Source organism: Dermochelys coriacea, chromosome 6 (genome assembly GCF_009764565.3).
Source record: "Dermochelys coriacea isolate rDerCor1 chromosome 6, rDerCor1.pri.v4, whole genome shotgun sequence".
In the NCBI taxonomy this organism is placed as follows: Eukaryota; Metazoa; Chordata; order Testudines; family Dermochelyidae; genus Dermochelys; species Dermochelys coriacea.
In genome coordinates this window covers 13,276,702-13,295,306 of record NC_050073.1, presented here as the reverse complement: position 1 = coordinate 13,295,306, position 18,605 = coordinate 13,276,702, and the positions used below count along the sequence as shown (strand labels likewise).

Sequence of the window (18,605 nt, the reverse complement as noted above, 5' to 3'; positions counted from 1 at the left end):
ATGTTTGGCATCTACCTTCTCAAGGCTGACAAGCTGCCACTCTCCATTATTCATCCTGCAGCAGAGAGAGCCAATCAGCAACTATCAGAGATCCCTGTATGTGGGGAAAGGAGCCATCTGTCAGTGAATTCCCCTCTCGACAAGTACCACCCCACACCCTTTCCTTCCCTTTTGCTTCCTCTAGGAGCCACCATGGGGTTGCAGCTCCCCTTGGTCAGTGCAACTACAGCTTCTTGTCCACTCCTGAAGAGCAAGACCTGCAGATCACTGGTGCCTCCCTGTAGGAGATGAAATTAGTAGTTTCCTTCCCTGTCAGCAGTAATTGTACCTGTAGAGAGTCCTACAGTGATGGTGGCTTCTCTCCCTGGTGCAAACTGCCTCTTCTCTCCCTCACAGCTCAGAGAAGGGTGGGGAATGAGTAACTCACGGAGCATGATGTAGGGGGTGGGGATGGGAAGGGAAGATACACAGCTGAAGGGAGTCTGCTTCACTGCTGTGCTGCTCTGTCAGATCTGCTGAGAGATCGACTAGCTCATGCAATAGTCTCCACCTGGAAGGGGTGGAAGCTCCATCACTTGGGACATGGTCATACTAGACTAGGCAACTCACAGGGAACGGTATTTTAGGGACCAATCCTGCACTGGTGGGGAGGAGGTATTAGGTCAACTAATGGGAGGAGCTAATGAGCCTGGTACAGTGTCATTCCCCCCCCCCCCACCTGGGTCTGGCACTAATGTGCCAATACACAAGCTGGGGATTGCTGAAACTCTGCCATGCCCCCCACCCCACACACACCAGGGAGGTTGTGGGAAGTGGTCTAATGCCAGCTCTGTGACATGTAGGGATTCCTCTACAGAGGGAATCCTCAGGTGGCTGGGTAGAAGAGCCTTATGGCCCCTTTGTGTTGCTGGAGCAGAGACATCAGTGTGTTGTCCAGCAGCAATGAGGGCCAGGCTCATTATCTAGGGTTTCCTCTTAAAATTACAAAACAGAACTGGCTCAAGCTCACACCCAGAAACCTGGGACAACTATGTACCTCCCCTGGGCACCCTTTATAGGGGAATCTTCTTCGGCTATCCCTCAATGCAAGGATGATGTCTGCCAAAGGGGTTCATTGCTGAGTTTTTAAGTGTCTGAGGAACCTAATTCTTTCCCTGCGGATTTTCCCACAGAAGTGACATGTGTAATCTTGGAGGAGACATAGTTTGTTGGCTAGAGTGTTGTGTCCTTTCATGAGACAGGGAAGCAACAAAGGAGGAAAGAGAGTGTCTGTTCTCCTCCAAGTGAGCTGTGGCTTGGTGTATGGTGTGGTGCCACTGTGTTCTGTTCCGCGCCAAGTCCTCCCAGTGTGTTGGGTTGATGTCTCCCTTTGTAAGATGTACTTTCAGTACGTCTTTGAAATGTTTCCATTTCCCTCCATGAGCCCTTCTTCCCTGACTTAACTGAGAGAAGAGAACTTGCTTTGGGAGGCGAGTGTCAGGCATATGTACACAGTGGCCAGCCCAGCGGAGTTGGTATTTCATGACCTGCACTTCTATACTGCTGACGTTGGCTGCAGAGAGAACACTGATGTTGGTGCGTCGGTCTTCCCATCTGATCTGGAGAATCCTCCTGAGGCAGCGCTGCCAGAACTACTCCAACCACTTGAGATGTCACCTGTAGGTTACTCAGGTCTCACGCCGATAGAGAAGGGTGGGAATGACAACTGCCTTGTAGACCAAGATCTTGGTACCTGTTTGTAGATCCCTTTCATTGAAGACTCTTTTGAGTAGTCTTCCAAAAGATGTGCTGGCACAGTGGATCCTGTATTCAATTTCTGTGTCAATGCTGGCTGTTTGGGAGAGGTGGCTGCCAAGATATGGAAAATGGTCCACATTTTCCAGGGGTTCTTCGCTTATGGTGATTTGTGGAATACGAAGAGTAGTTTGTGCAGGTGAGGGCTGGTAGAGTACCTTGTTTTTCCTAATGTTGAGAGAGAAAGAGAGACCCAGGCTGTAATAGGCATCTGCAAAAAGATTTACGGTGCTTTGCAGGTCAGTCTCTGTGTGTGCAAGAATGACACAGTCGTCTGCATACTGAAGGTTAGTGATGCCAATTCTCATAATCTTAGATTTTGTTTGGAGACGTTGAAGACTGAGGAGTTGGCCATCCATACGGTACTCAATCCTGATTCCATCAGAAAGGCGGTCGCGAATGAGAATCAGGATCATGGCAAGGTAAATGGAGAAGAGTATTGGAGCAATGACACAGCCCTGCTTGACACCAGTGCAAATGGTGAATGGTTCGGTCTCTGAGCCATTGCACAAAATGGTAGCAGTCATCCCATCATGGAGTAGTTTGATAATGGAAAAGAATTTCTGTGGACAGCCAAACCTACACAGCACCTTCCATAGGGCATCACAATTGATAGAGTCAAAGGCCTTGGTTAGGTCGATGAATGCCATGAACAGTTCCTGGTGTTGCTCTCTGCACTTCTCCTGAATCTGTCCTGCCATGAAGATCATGTTGATGGTGCCTTGGGATGGCCTGAAGCCACACTGTGATTTGTGGAGGAGTTCCTCGGAAAGGGGGAGGAGGCAGTTTAGTAGGATCCAGGCAAGAATCTTCCCTGCGAAGGAGAGGAGAGCAATACCTCTGTAGTTCCTGCACAGTGATTTGTCCCTTTTCTTAAATATTGTAACAATGTTGGCATTCTTAAAGTCAGGTGGAATTTCTTCGTGGGTCCAGATTTTGTCAAGGAGTTGGCAAAGTTTGTGCTGGAGCATTGTTTCACCAGCTTTAAAAATCTCAGCTGGGATGCCGTCTGGGTCTGGTGCCTTGTGATTTTTTTTGTCTGCGTGATGGCATGCCGGACTTCCTCAATAGATGGGGGATCAGCAAGGTGTTCCATTGCTGAGTGTTGTGGAATAAAGTCAATGGTGTCTTCAGAGACCTTGGATTCGAGGTTTAGTAGGCTCTCAAAGTGCTCCTTCCAGCGTTGTTTAATGGCTGCATTCTACTTGAGGAGAGCGGAGCCATTCTGAGAACGCAAGGGGGTCAGGCCTTTGGAGCTTGGCCCATTATATAGCTTTTGTTGCTTGAAAGAAGCTTCTCATGTCATCCTGGTTTACAAAACCCTGGATCTCAGAGGTCTTCTCTTGCCACCACTTGTTTTTGATGTCACGTAGCCTCCTTTGGACTTTGGCTTTAAGCAGGTGATAGGCCTCATGTTTTCATTTGTTAGGAGAATCATTTTGCCAGTTACAAAATACAGTTCTTTTCTGTTGAATTAATGTTAGGATTTCCTCGTTGTTTTCGTCAAACCAGTCTTGGTGCTGATGAGTGGAATATCCTATGGTTTCAGCACATGCATTGTGAATAATGCGTGTTTGTGTTTAAGTTGATCTCAATGCTCTTGAATGTCAATGATGTTGTCTGGCATGTTAGAGCGTTTCTCAAACAGATGTTTCCGGAACGTCTTGCAGCTGGCTTGGTCTTGAAGTGCTTTGACTTTGTACTGCTTTTGTGTGTGGTGGAGCGAGCTGCAGATACATGACTCATCTTACTAATCGATGGTCTGTCAAACAGTGATTGGTACCCCTCATAGCTTGTATTATATGGACGTTGGAATAGTCTCGGGTTCTGACTATAACATAGTCAAGGAGGTGCCAGTGTTTGGACCTAGGATGTTTCCAGGTGGACTTAAATTTGTTACTCTGCCTAAAGATGGTATTTATTATGAGCAGGTCTTGTGCTACGCATTTGCTGAGGAGGGTTTATATTTCCCACCCCTTCTTTGCCTATTGTGCCACTCCAGAGTTGGGAATCCCGTCCAACTCTGGCATTGAAATCTCCCAGGAGGATGAGTTTGTCTGACTTAGGTGTGGCTGTGAGGACTGCATTGAGAGCGTTATAAAACTGCTCCTTATTGTCTTCCTTATCACCAAGTGTTGGGGTGTATATGCTGATGACCGTGGCATATTGCTTGTGCTAAGCTTGAGCCAAAGAGTCAAGAGACACTTGTTGATGCCCACAGGAAGCTCCAAAAGGTGACTGGCGATCTTATTTTTGATAGCAAAGCCAATCCCGTGAATGCGTCACTCTTCAGGTGGCTTTCCTTTCCAAGAGAAGGTGTAGCCTCCTCCACCCTCTTTTAATTGGTTCACATTGGCCTGGCGGTCTCACTAAGAGTTGCAATGTCAATGTTGAGTCTTGCCAGTTCTCTGGCAACTATGGCAGTTCTTCTTTCTGGGCATTCACTGTGCTGAGAGTCCATAAGGTTGCGGACATTCCAGGTGGCAAAATTCATAGTCATATCTCTTGTTTCAGCTGCAGAGTTGAGTGATCCCACTGGATACGGTCATCCAGTTGGAAGAGTGTGAGACAGCTTATGTTTGGGGCACCTTTTCTAGCCCCCTTCCCATTTGTGGTGAGCAGGGGGGGATCCTGAAAAGGCCCTGCTCAGTCACAGCCGCTGCTGCCGAAATGTACTTATGTCTCAACCAAGCACAAAATGACCATTACACGGCTGCCGCCTGCATGCAGGTTTGTGACTAAAGACTCTCAGAGATCACTGCTCCTGTCTTCCCCGCCACTTGTCCATTGCCGCAGGACTTTGTGCAGGTGTGAACCTTTTGGCAGAGGCCTGCATGTGAAATCTCTTAATGTGGGGAAACCAGTGTGCCGGTGGTAACCACACAAAACTTGACAGAAGGAAAAGCCTGACGCCGATGGGGTCTTTTGAAGTTTGGATCACGGTTAGGAGCCTCGCCTCAGAATTGCTCACTAAGGGGGACCCTACCAGGAGTATAAAAGCTCCGGACGATATAGTTCTGCGGGTCTTTAGCCCACTCAAGCCTCTCCACCACAACAAGGTTGCAGTCCAGCGGAGAGGTTATATGGGAATACTTCCCCACTTGCAAGTCCTGAATCTATGTATAAACCAAAGCAAACGTTTACTAAAGGAGGGGGGAACACACAGCAACAATGACTCAAAACTATGCAAATCATTAAAACACCCCCAGAATTGGAGGCAGTAGTCTTTTCCCTCAATTCCCTACCTTTGGGAGAGATTGCCAACATAACCCACAGGCTAGGGCAGGGAAACCTGGATTCTAGTCTCTGCTCAACAGTGGGGATTCAAACCAGGGTCTCCCCACAGACCCACGTGAGTGCTCTTACCTACTGGGCTAAAGGCTGTAAGGAAGCCACTAGTTCCTCCTTCAGCATGGTGAATCTAGCCCTGAGGAAAAACGTTGGCCAAAACTGTTCTGCAAATCTGTGCCAAATTCATGAATAGTTTAGGGTTGCTCCAAAATTGCATCTTTTGGTGAATAGATTATTCGCCCCCCAAACTTCAGCCAGCTCTAGTTATTAACTCCATTTCACTGATGAGGGAAGTTGAGGCTCAGAGATCTTAATTGAGTGTCCCAAGATATCCCAATGATGCATTCTGGGATCCAGGCCCAGGCTTCTTTCATACGTAGCAACTTAACCTCCACGGCTGAGCCCTTTATTAACTACAAACCCACATAGTAATTCAATAGGCCAAGAAAGATGCTCCATTCAGATGTGCTTTGACTGTGGAGCCAGCGCAACAGCATGCAGTTTATATGGGGGATCTCTTACTTGGTCCCTAAGATCATGTGTCCCAGCTATGTAACATATTAACTGTGAGTCCCTTCATTTTACAACCTCTGTAACCCCTCCCCCAGCCTGTGTAAGTGGGTCTGATACAGGGAGGGGAGGAAGGTCTTTTCTCATGCACCCAGAAGGTCCCTCTGGGAGCAGGGAACCCAGCTGTGATAAACAGATAGGCTGGGAGTATGGCAGGAGTCAAGGGTTCTGTCATTAGCCATATACGTAGCTGGGAATCTGACTGGGAGAGAACTAATGTAATTCGTCTTCCAGTTTGTAATTCCTGCTCCGGCGCTCCAGCTGGGGTGCTGGGTCAGGGCTGCACCATGCGGCTCAGCCTTGCTCTGGCCGGGATGCTGGGTCAGGGCCGCACCATGTGGCTCAGCCCCACTCTGGCCGGGGCGCTGGGTTGGGGGCTGGAGCACGTGGCTTGGCCCCGCTCTGGCTGGGGCGATGGGTTGGGGCCACACCACAGAGCTCCTGGAAGCTGCAGCATGGCCCCGCTCTGGCTCCTACGTGCTCCAATGGGAGCTGCAGGGGCGGCACCTGTGGATGGGGCAGTATGCAGAGCCACCTGGCTGCACCTCCATGTAGGAGCTGGAGAAGGGACATGCCACTGCTTCCGGGAGCCACTTGAGGAAGTGCCGCTTGCAGCCTGCACCCCCTGAGTCTCTCCCTATGCCCCAACCCCCTGCCCCAGCCCAGATCCCCCTCCCGCTCTCCTAACCCCTCAATCCCAGCCTGGAGCACCCTCCTGCACCCCAAATCTCTCATCCCCAGCCCCACCCCAGAGCCTGCACCCCCAGCCAGAACCTGCACCCCTTCCTGAACCCCTGCCCCAGCCCTGATCCCCCTCCTGGCCTCTGAACCCCAGTCCCAGCCCATAGCACCCTCCTACACCCCAAACCCCTCATTCCCAGTCCCACCCCAGAGACCACACCCCCTCCCGTGCCACAACCCCAATTTTGTGAGCATTCGTGGCCCTCCACACAATTTCTATTCCCCGATGTGGCCCTCGGGCCAAAAAGTTTGCCCACCCCTGTTCTAGACACTGGGGAATGATTTGGGGAAGGCAGAGGACCTTTTACAGACACTTTAGATTTCATTTGCATAAGCGGAAAGGAACCAGAGTACCAGCACTGGGAAAGGATTTGCACTGTTCTTCAGTGCCTGGTGTTAGGATTCTCCAGTTCATTACAAACATCCCACCCCACCCCCCCGCGCACACACACACACACACACTCTGCCTCCTTCCCTTCAGCTCATCTGAACTTTCCCTTGTGGTACTTGGGGTGACTGACAGAGCCAGGGCAAATGGACTGGAATCCACAAAGGGGCCTTTGGTGCTGACTTCCTGCAGCTTCCTGCTAGAGCTCTGTGACTGGTCTCTTCTGAATGAACCATCTCCTTCCACACAGACACTGACATCAGCGAGAGAATTGCCATAAACAGGGAGAAAACAAGTGATTATCTTCCTTGCTGTTTTCCATCTCCTACAGTTTGAACTGGTGCAATCTCACAGATGCTTCTTGTGGGACTCTCTCTTTGGTTCTCAGCACCAGTCAGACCCTGACAGAGCTAGTCTTGGAGTGTAACAAAGTGGGAGATCCAGGAGTGCAGCTGCTGTGTGAGGGACTGAAACGTCCCAACTGCAGACTGCAGCTATTAAAGTAAGTAACAGCTGGCTCCCTGTGCTCTGAACATTGCATTACTGTGATTTCAGTGTTTTCTACTAGGGTCACTGCCCTGCTATGAATGCTCCTCCATTCAACTCCTTTCCACCATCACAAGAACTAACCCTGGGACAAAGCCTAGCAACTAGACAAAGAAACGTGGGAGGAAAAAAGGAGGTGGGGGGGGCGGGGAAGGAAGAAGGAAAGAACAAGAGAAGCTTTTGCAATTTATTTAAATTTTGGCTGTGTAGATTTCAGGAGCGAGTTATTTCCCCAAGTCTCTTCTTTCAGTCTTGACATAAAGGTAACATGACTGCCGTGTCCCTCCCCTTAGAACTGTAGCATCCCCAGAACTGGAGCACTGGAATCCTCTTCTCCTAGATAGGTTGGACAGAACCCACCCCCGCAGTTCTCCAGAATGAACTGTAAAAATAAACGAACAAATAAAATAAATATCACTGTGCTTCCCCCAGGAAGGACTTAACCTCCTCATGTGCTCTCAGAGGAAGCTTCAGGGCAAACCTGTAGCACCAGCGTGGCTGAGATTTCAGGCCCTTCAAAGAATCTGTTCCTGAGAGCCTGGTGAGGAGGCAGTAGGGGAAGCATGTGGGGCAGAACTTTTGGTCCTAGCCCTGAGAGATACAGTCCTGCTGCTACCATGGAGACATTACTCACATGAAGGAAATTACTAATCAATGACCTAGGTTCAAACTGGTTCATTTGGGCCGGGGCGGGCAGAAAGAAAAGGGCCTGTACTACTACTCCCATCCCCCACCATTCATTGCACACAGATGAAAAGCATTTTCTCCAAGCATGATCCACAGAGGAGTGCAAATAACATAATGTGGATCCTGGCAGAAACAGAGGATATGACCAAAAGAAAAGGAGTACTTGTGGCACCTTAGAGACTAACAAATTTATTAGAGCATAAGCTTTCGTGAACTACAGCTCACTTCATCGTAATGCATCCAATGAAGTGAGCTGTAGCTCACTAAAGCTTATGCTCAAATAAATGTTAGTCTCTAAGGTGCCACAAGTACTCTTTTTGCGAATACAGACTAACACAGCTGCTACTCTGAAACAGAGGATATGACAATAGTCCAATTAGGAAAGCCCCAGGCTCTGTGTGGCTCTGCTGCCCTCAGTCAGTCCCTCCCACTCTGAATTTCTTTGACTAGTTTCGACGCCTCTAGACCTATTTTCACCTCCTCCCCAGTTGTGTAAGGGAGTCTGAGCTGAACTCTCAAAACCAAGTAACCAGAAGACAGTGTAAGGTCAGGTAAGGGGGAGGGATAGTTTGACTTACACCTTTTTACACCCCTCCACCCCCTTTGTTGCTTTCCTTCCTCAAGTCCCCTGATTTGGTCCCTTGGTTATAGCAGGCCTGATTCAGTTTGACTCCCTTATGCTCAGTTGGATTTACTGAGTCACATTCAGAATTGAATTGGAGAGGGGGAGGGTTACATGTTGGTAAGTGCGAGTGAGCAGTGATGAGCTGCCAAAATCTTAACAGCAGGTTCCCTCCTCACCCACGAGGGGGTATTGCCCACCCCTGCCCCCCGGGACTCCTGCCCCATCCAACCCTCCCGCATTCCTTGATGCCCTCCCAGAACCTCTGCCCCATCCACTCCCCTCCCCTGTCCCCTGACTGCCCCCAGAACCGGCAGGAGGGTCTCGTGGGCCAGCGTAGTGGGTGCCCACCCCTAAGAGCCAGAGGCACCTGCCAGGGAGCGAGGAGGGGAGTCCCGGAGGTGCTTACCTGGGGCAGCTCCCAGGAAGCATCCGGCAGATCCTTCTGGCTCCTAGGGTCGGGGGAGCGTAGCTGGGGGGGGGAGCACGGGCAGCCGCCGCTTCCCCCACTGATCACATCAAAAGTGGCGCCTTAGGCACCAACTCCCGGGGTGCTCTGGGGCTGGAGCACCCACGGGGAAAATTTGGTGGGTGCAGAGCACCCACCGGCAGCTCCCCGGCCCCAGCTCACCTCACCTCCGCCTCAGCCTTCTCCCACCACCCCGCTCTGCTTCTCCGCCCCCTTCCCCGGCTTCCCACGAATCAGCTGTTTGGCTGGAAGCTGGGGAGGGCTGAGAAACAGGCAGCGGCTTCACACTCCGGCCGAGGGTGGGGTGGGGCGAGGCGCGGTTCCCCTGCATGCTCCCCCCCACCCCCCAGGTTACCTGCTGCAGCGCAGGCGGCCCTCTTCGCGCCCCTCCCCCCCCAGAGCTCACCTCTGCCTCGCTGGGCCTGAGCGCGACGCTGCCGCTTGCTTCCCCGCCCTCCCAGGCTTCCCGCGAATCAGCTGTTGGCGCGGGAAGCCTGGGAGGGCGGGGAAGCAGAGCGGGGCGGCGGATTCAGGGGGGGAGGCAGAGGCGGAGCTGCCGGTGGGTGCTCTGCACCCACCAGATTTTCCCCTTGGAGTCGGCGCCTAAGGCGCCACTTTTGGCCGGCTAAACTTAGAAGCCCTGTTAGAACCGGTTCTCCCTCGTGGAACAAGCGGTTCTAAAAGGGCTTCTAAATTGAACAACCGGTTCTAGCGACCCGGTGCGAACTGGCTCCCGCTCACCACTGCGTGTGAGGGAGCGTAAAGGGAGTCTGAGCTGGTGGGACAGGCATGATGAGGGGAATGGAGGAAGGGGGAATTTACAGCACAGATGAGCAAATTCCTATTCAGAACTTTAGAAAATGCTGTGACCTCATCAGTATCCAAAAACGTGGCCCAGCTAGGTGTGCAGCTGACACCTCCCTGCAGTTTTCCCCCAAGACCACATGGTGAGGCAAGGGAGGACGCTGCATGGGTACTAGTGCCTCCCAAGGGGTGATCCTCCATGCGCAGTTCTGAGTCCAGGGTGCTGTGGGAGAGGGGTGGCCCTCGCCGGGAGCCATTTAACCCCCTTCCCACCCAGTGCTTCTGCAGCTGGTCCCACCGGCTTGAGTCTCAGGATATGTCTACACTGCCCGTGCACTCAAAAACCTGTGTCCTTTTTTTGGGTTAGCTACCCTGCATTAGCTAACTCAGGTTAAAATAGCAGTGAAGACTTGTGGCTTCTAACTCATTTTAGCAGCTCGAGTTAAAGCCCAGGCTCCCCTATACATTTTAATTAAGGTGCTAACCTAAATTAAAAGCAGAGTTGCCGTGTTTTCACTTCTGTTTTAACCTGGGACAGCTAACCTGAGTCAAAACACACTTTTTTTGTGTTTGTTTTGTTTTTTGCTATGTAGACATACTCTGCAATAGCTGTGAGACATGTGCTTTGCCAGTGGGTTTAATCCCTCTAGTGCCCGATCCACATAGAGGATAGCAGCCTACTACTGTTACCAGTTAGTTTGTAGGCTCAAGTGATAGTACTCTGTGCTGTGTTCTAAAGGTGAGAACACTGCTGAAGGCCCAGTTCGGGGTCGATTATGATTCCATGTAATGGATTTACTGTGTTCAGGATTGTTGTTGTTTTTTTCAATTAGAAAATTACATTAAACCTGTTAAAAGAATGTTACCGTTGCTAAGTCAAACATTTAAATGAGGAAATCCTCAGACTTTAGGATGCCCATGAAAAACTAATTTGACACCCTCCCCCACCCCGTGCATGTACATTGTGATGCACTCTTTATTGCTGTGCTTTCATGCTATGAGGCAGAGGGCCTGTGGAACGGAGGCAGTGAACAGCAGTGGACTGAACTCTGCGGATGAATCGGGGTTGTGTGGTGAATGAGGCCATTATCTGCAGGGCCATTGCCTCCTCTGTGGCAGAAGTCAGAAGGTGGGTAGTGAATGAGGCTGGGTATTACAGGAAGAGAAAGAAGGATTAAGGCAACTGAATGCTGCCCTGGAGTCTGCTCCCTGCCTCTGCCGTGGGGTGTCTGTGTGGTGCTGGGCAAATCACCTAAACCAAAATGTTCACAGTTAGCCACTTTCTGGGTGCCAAACTGAGATGCCTGGGGCCTTATTTGCAGAAATGTTGAGCACTCATAATTGCAACGGAGGCTGACTGGAGCTGTGCTTCGAACATGTAATGTGCTATTAAAACATTAAGGACTCTGGAAGACCAGGGTCTAGGGGGTCTCAAGTATCCAGAACTAATGAACATTTTTTTAGCTTAATCTCTCTGTACCTCAGCTCCCCGCCTAGAAAGTGAGGATTCTGATACCACCTATTGTCCTGGAGTGTTGTGAAGATAAATAATCCATTAGTGTTTGTGAAGCGCTCGGATACTATGGTGAGAGCACCAGAGAGAGACCCAGGAGGAAATTCATATTTCTGTATTTGGTACAGAATTAAGGTCTGGGACCACAAAGAGAATGAAGCAGGTAAAAAGAAATTTTGCCTGGCTGCTCCTTTAGAGTGCACCATCTGCCCTGTCTGCTGGATCAGGCAAGGAGCTATAGAAAAAACAGCAGGGGGGTCGTGTAACTATAGATTGTGTCATAATGCAAACAAACAAGGGGGCTGAATTTAGGTTGCAGAGGAACCCTAAGTCTAGCATTCCCTATGGTTTTGAATGCTTGACTTTGCAGCCTTAAAGTTCTTAGAACATAATTTCTGTTGTTGTTCTTGATGTAATTATTTATTTTAAAGCTTTCTATAGCTGTCTTTATTATTTAAACTAAAATTAATATTTCTCTCTCTGAACTAAAATCACTTTAGAGATAAACACCGGTATCAAGGAGGGGAGGGATAGCTCAGTGGTTTGAGCATTGGCCTGCTAAACCAGGGTTGTGAGTTCAATCCTTAAGCGGGCCATTTAGGGATCTGGGGCAAAAATTGGGGATTGGTCCTGTTTTGAGCAGGGGGTTGGACAAGATGACCTCCTTAGGTCCCTTCCAACCCTGATATTCTATGATTCTATGAAATGCAAAGAATGGGGCATAAACAAGTCGTTCTGCTTTCTGTAAATGTCTGTCTCCTGCAGTTTGTCTCTCTGTGAGCTCACAGCAGCTTGTTGTGGGGATCTTGCCTCTGCTCTCAGCACCAACCAGACCTGACAGAGCTAAATATAGGGGGCCACTTATTGGGGGCTTCAGGAGTGCAGCGGCTATGTGAGGGGCTGAAACATCCAAACTGTAAACTGCAGAAACTAGGGTAAGTAAAGTCAGTGCCTGTTAACATTGCAATGCTGTGAGTTACTCTTTATACCAGGAGCATAACATCCTACAGGGCATGGAACCCAGCCATGGACCCGCCCCACTCTGCTCCCCAGGCAAAGAACAGAGACCCACCAATGCGTTCACTGCATGCATTTTACTAGTTAAACAATTGAACAACCTAGTGGGCTCTGGCCTCGACCTTTGTTGAGCAGGGAAAGCAACTGGGCAGCTGCCCTAAAGGGGCAGCCAAGAATCCCCCTGACACGGGGTAATTCTCCGGTGGTGCAAAGCTGGTATAGCCAACTCTGTCTCCCGCCCTTAGCGTAGGGCATGTGTGGTATGGAGTCATATATTAGGGGAGGAGAGCGGGGGCAGAGTGCAAGGTGGCTCAGCAGACCCTAGGCCAGCACAGCAGCTGAGGTAACTTAGGGCAGCCCTGAGGTTCCTGGAAGTTAGACTGGAAGCTGTTTAGGCCCCAACTTTGCCGCAGGATCAGGGAGCAGAAAGGTGGGTTACAGCAAACGTCTCCTCCAAGTCTCCTCAGCAGCACCAAGTGCAGCCGAGGACAGGGCCAGGTTCTGAAGTCATTGCGCGACTGTAGATATGTTTTCAGCAGCCTGTTTATACTTCTCACCCTGAGGACCACAGAGCATGCCAATGTTTCCTCCTTGCTGCCTGACAGCTCTTGCTTTGAAAATGGCTCAGGCTCACAGAAACAAGGAGGATGATGGGATGAAACAGGAGGAATCATGGGAATTATTCCGTTTGTCTCCAAGCCCCAAGATGCCATTGTCTTCCAGTAGGAATCCCACGGTGCAGAGCATTGAAAATTTCCAGAATGCATAAAGAACAGTGCGGTGGGAGCAGTGACTCATTGGATGTCTGACCTGAATGCAGAGCACTCGTTTCAAAACAGTGCTGTCCTTATCTGACCGGAAATCAACAAGGCAATATTAACTTAATTGCAGGATAACAAAGGCATGTTATCAATATGATCTGATAGCGCAACAGGTATTGCCCAAAAGCTGAAGTGGATACGCAAAACCAGCATCAAGTTGAAAGTATAGAGGTGTCCTTAATATGAATAAAACAAAGAGAACTGCAATCTCTTCTTAACCCTGGTAACCCTTGCAGGACAGGAGTGCTGTTCATGGTGAAAAGAAAAGGAGGACTTGTGGCACCTTAGAGACTAACAAATTTATTTGAGCATAAGCTTTCGTGAGCTATAGCTCACTTGAAGTGTCATGAAGGTCTGATCACATTTAATGGATCAAGCAGACTCTGAGCTGGTCCTTAGGTTTTATACCCTTTTCAGGGATTGTTGGAGGGGTCTGCCCTCTTCTCTTCCTATTTGACACTTGCCAATAGGCATCAGGTTCTGCTGCTCCAGTTTCTTTGGTACTTCTGTCCAGTAGCTGGTGACGGTGTGTAATAAAGTTTGTGATTCCTTTCTCATCAAAGGATATTTAAGTTTCATTGATTTCAAAGATTGTTTTCTATATTGACCCACATTGTTAATGAAAATTCCCTTTGTTAAGCAGTTCTGTTAATATTCCCAAGCTACACACATGTCAGATGCTTAGCCCTGTCAGTACTTTTTCTCAGGCTGTAATAGTCATATCAATATTTCAGAGTGGTTTCATCACAGTATTTCAGAGTGCAACAATCAGTCAAAAGAAAAACAAACAACATTTTTTACAATTCCTCTGAATTGAGTAGACGTGTTTTGTATATTCTCTATTATGTCTGGTTTCAGGGGTAGCCATGTTAGTCTGTATCACCAAAAATAACAAGGAGTCCTTGTGGCACCTTAGAGACTAACAAAGCTTCTATGAAGCTGCAGAACTGGAATTAATTTGCGAACTGGATACCATCAGATTAGGCCTGAATAGAGACTGGGAGTGTTTGGGTCGTTACAAAACCTAAACTTAATTTCCCCAATACTAATTTCCTCCTACTGTTACTCACACTTTCTTGTCAACTGTCATAATGGGCCACTCTCTTACCACTTCAAAAGTTATTTTTCCTCCCTTGCTATCCTGCTGTTAATTGATTTATCTTGTTAGACTGACTTCACACTTGGTAAAGCAACTACCATCCTTTCATGTGTTTATACCTGCTCCTGTATTTTTTACTTCATACATCTGATGAAGCCCACGAAAGCTTATGCCTAAATAAATTTGTTAGTCTCTAAGGTGCCACAAGGACTCCTCGTTGTTTTTTTCTATTATGTCTGGCACATTTTATTTCATAGCTTTTGGGGCTTACAGTGGAATAAAAGACAAAAAAAAAAGGAATAAAACAGATTATCCACATGTAGAGAGGGACTGTATCTGATTCATAAGTCAGACAAAAGTGCAGTTTGTAATTTGGGGTGAAAATGCATTTTGGAGTCATAGTGTTTCAGTAAGTTTGACTTATGGAACTTTTAAGTTCAAGTAGATCAAGCAGTGGTTCTAACCAGTTTAAATATACAGTGTCCAGTCTTATCTCTGATCTACCTCACTATGATTTGATTGTGTCCCATAGTTAATATGTCATGCTTTACATGCTCTTTCCTATAAACATATTTAATCTCTGGGTGGACCTCTTTAGCTACACCGAAAAAGCAATTTCATTCATCTGTAAATTTATAAAATGTTTTCTGTGTTCCTCAGTTGACTTACATTAGCTTAAAGAAATTGACAAAGGTATCTATAAACTTAGGCAAAGTGAAGGAAATTTTTGTAAACATTCCCGTTTTATCCCTGGGAGAGTTCAGAGTTTAGTTTCAACATATCTGGCTTTTTATAGACAACCTGTCTGACACCTTGAAAATGGAATATTGGCCTTCTATTGTTCTGGTTTCTAGGAGTTAGAATTGGAATAGGCACTCTTTTGGGATAAACTGAGGTAGCTGTCAGCAAGTTTTTCTGTGTTAGGATGGGGAAAGCATTCATCGACTCTTCGGTTTGGAAATGACGTGTGATCATAGTGGTTAATAATTTCTAATATATTCAAGGCGTATTTAGTGCCCATGTACATCATCCATGAACCACACCTTTCGCTCCAGCTTGTTCTAGAAGATGGGAGTATCGAGTAATGAACCAGCAGCTCATTGCTAGAATTCTCAAACCCATTAGAAGTGGACTCCCAAGGTTCACCTTTCCCTTAAATTCGGCTGGACGTTTGCATGCAGAATATACAGTAACTGACACAACAGGTGCACATGGAAAGGAATTCCCTCAGGGGCCTGTCGTGCTAATGGGAGCATTATGATTTATCTGTGCATGTCCGAATAAAGAATCTCCTTTTAGATACCACTGACAACAGTGAATGGTGTAAAAATAAGCATTGTTTCCTCATGGTCTATATTTGGTTCCTGCAGATTGTGGAGTTATGACATCATAGCCGATTTGAATGCGGGAGATCCAAGAGCGATGGTGCTATGTGGTGGCCTGTGGTTTGTAAGCTGTGATCTTCGGAACTTGTTGTAAGTTACTGCTGGATCCCTTTAATTTGTTCGTGTTAACTCAGGGTCATGATTCAGGACTTTTTTTACTTGAATCACAGCATTTCTTTCCATGCCCCCTAAACCAAGAACTGGCTGTTATTCTTTTCCCACTGCTTTGGAGATAGGCTGCAGTTTACTATTTGAAAAGCTGAATAACATAGTGGCATTCAGGGCATACTAAAGGCAGCATTTTGTCATATTAGAACAGCATGTTATTTTATTCAGTAGGAAAGACTTAAAACAGAAGTCTGGGATTCTTTCACAATTTAATTAATGGAATCCTCTTGTACTCAGATAATTTACAACCATTACCACAATTGATCCCTCGACAAAGACTAACAGACAAACAAAAGAGACAGAGAAAAGAAGAGTGAAAGACACAAAGAAAAGTATGAAAGTACCATTTATCCGCACAAACACCCAGCCAAATGTTTTAAAGGTACAGATAGCAGTGAGGCCTGGCTTCCACCTAAAACTTAGGCTGATCTACCTAAATTGCTCAGGGGTGAGAAAAAATCACATCCCTGAGAGACATAATTAAGCAAACCTAAGTCCCAGTATAGAATTCTTCCATTGACCTAGCTACCAGGAGGTGGATTTACTACAGTGATGGAAAAACCCCTTCCACCACCGTAGCTAGTGTTCACATTACAGTGATACAACGTGAGTGGGGTGTGGGGGAAGCAGACCAGGCCACAGACTGCACCAGCGCTTCTCCTCCCCTTCCCCAAGGGTAAGGCAGCAGGCAGGGCAGTGGCTCTGGCAGGCAGCTGGGACTGTGAGCTCTTTGGGGAGGGACTGTCTTTGTGTTCTGTGTTTGTGCAGCGCTCAGCACAATGAGCTCCTAGCCTATGACAATGGCTCCTAGGCACCATACTGACTAAGTTTCCCAGCATGTCAGGGAGACTCCCACTTACAAACAACAGACTCCCAACTCCCAGTTTAATAATGTTATCTCCTGCAGCTACATATGCATCAGTCACACATGTGCATTAGCCTCTCTCTCTCTCTCTCAGAGACAGAGTGAGAGACACTGAAGCTTGTGTATGGCTGATGCACAAGATTCCGGGTAATCTCCTTGAGAGGATATTAAGTTCAGCCCCAGGACCAAGTAAACCTAGACCATCCCTGACAGGTGTTTTTCCAACCTGTTCTTAAAAACCTCTAATGATGGGGATTCCACAACCTCTCTTGGAAGCTTATTCTAGAGTTACGTATCCTTCTAGTTGAGAACATGAGAATGGCCATACTGTATCAGACCAAAGATCCATCTAGCCCAGTATCCTGCCATCTGACAGTGGTCAATTCCAGGTGCCCCAGAGGGAATGAACAGAACAGGTAATCATCAAGTGATCCATCCCCTGTTGCCCATTCCCAGCTTCTGGCAAAGAGAGGGACAGCAGCCCTACTCATCCTGGCTAATAGCCATTGATGGGCCTATCCTCCATGAATTTATCTAGTTCTTCTTTGAACTCTGTTATAGTCTTGACCTTCACGACATGCTCTGGCAAGGAGTTCCACAGTTTCACTGTGCGTTGTGTGAAGAAATACTTCCTTTTGTTTGTTTTAAACCTGCTGCCTATTAATTTAATTTGGTGACCCCTAGTTCTTGTGTTATGGGAAGGAGTAAATAATGCTTCCTTATTCACTTTCTCCACACCAGTCATGGTTTTATAGACCTCAATCATATCCCCGCTTAGTCGTCTCTTTTCCAAGCTGAAAAGTCCCAGTCTTATTCATCTGTCCTCATATGGAAGCCATTCTATACCCCTAATAATTTTTGTTGCCCTTTTATGAACCTTTTCCAATTCCGATATTTCTTTCTTGAGATGGGTGACATATCTGCTTGCAGTATTCAAGATGTGGGTGTTACATGGATTTAAATCGAGGCAACATGGTATTTTCTGTCTTAGAATCATAGAACTGGAGGGGACCTCGAGAGGTCATCTACGCCAGTCCCCTGCACTCAAGGCAGGACCAATTATTATCTAGACCAGGGATCTCAAACTCAAATCACCATGAGGGCCACATGAGGACTAGTAAGTTGGCCTGAGGGCCACATCACTGACACCTTTTCATACAAAGATACAAAAGGTCCCTCCTCTGTCCCTGGCCCCGCCCCCATTCCAACCCCTTCCCCAAATCCCCACCCCAGCCCCGCCACTTCTCAGCCTCCTCCCCTGAGCGCCCCACTTCTCACTCCCTCCTTCCTGGAAAATCCTAAGCGCTGCCAAACAACTGTTTGGCGGTGGAACGTGCTGGGAGGTAGGCAGAGGAGAGGAGACGTGGTGCGCTCGGGTGGGGGGGGAGAGATGGGCAAGGGGGAGCTATGGCGGGCCATAGGAAATTACTCCGCGGGCCGTGTGTTTGAGATCCCTGATCTAGACCATCCCTGAGAGGTGTATGTCCAACCTGATCTTAAAAATCCCCAATGATGGAGATTCCACAGCTTCGCTAGGCAATTTATTCCAGTGCTTAACCACTCTGATAGTTAGGAAGTTTTTCCTTATGTCCAACCTAAACTGCCTTTGCTGCAATTTAAGCCCATTGCTTCTTGTCCTATCCTCAGAGGTTAAGAAGAACAATTTTTCTCTATTTTAGCTTCTGATCCTACCTCATTTTCACTGGCATTCACTATGTTAGACATCCAATCGCCACCATCCTTCTTGGTGAAAACTGAAACAAAGAAGTCATTAAGCACCTCTGCCATTTCCACATTTTCTGTTATTGTCTTTCGTCCCTCATTG

At 47.9% G+C, this 18,605-nt stretch overlaps 1 protein-coding gene across 1 annotated transcript in view; it reads left to right on the top strand.

Moving 5' to 3' along the window:
* LOC119857281 (NACHT, LRR and PYD domains-containing protein 3-like) overlaps positions 1-18,605 on the top strand; it is a 158,660-nt gene that overhangs the window by 134,233 nt on the left and 5,822 nt on the right. Inside the window, 4 exon segments of the mRNA XM_043516754.1 lie at positions 7,116-7,286; positions 12,191-12,255; positions 12,258-12,360; positions 15,733-15,837. Coding sequence (XP_043372689.1) covers positions 7,116-7,286; positions 12,191-12,255; positions 12,258-12,360; positions 15,733-15,837 — 444 coding nt within the window.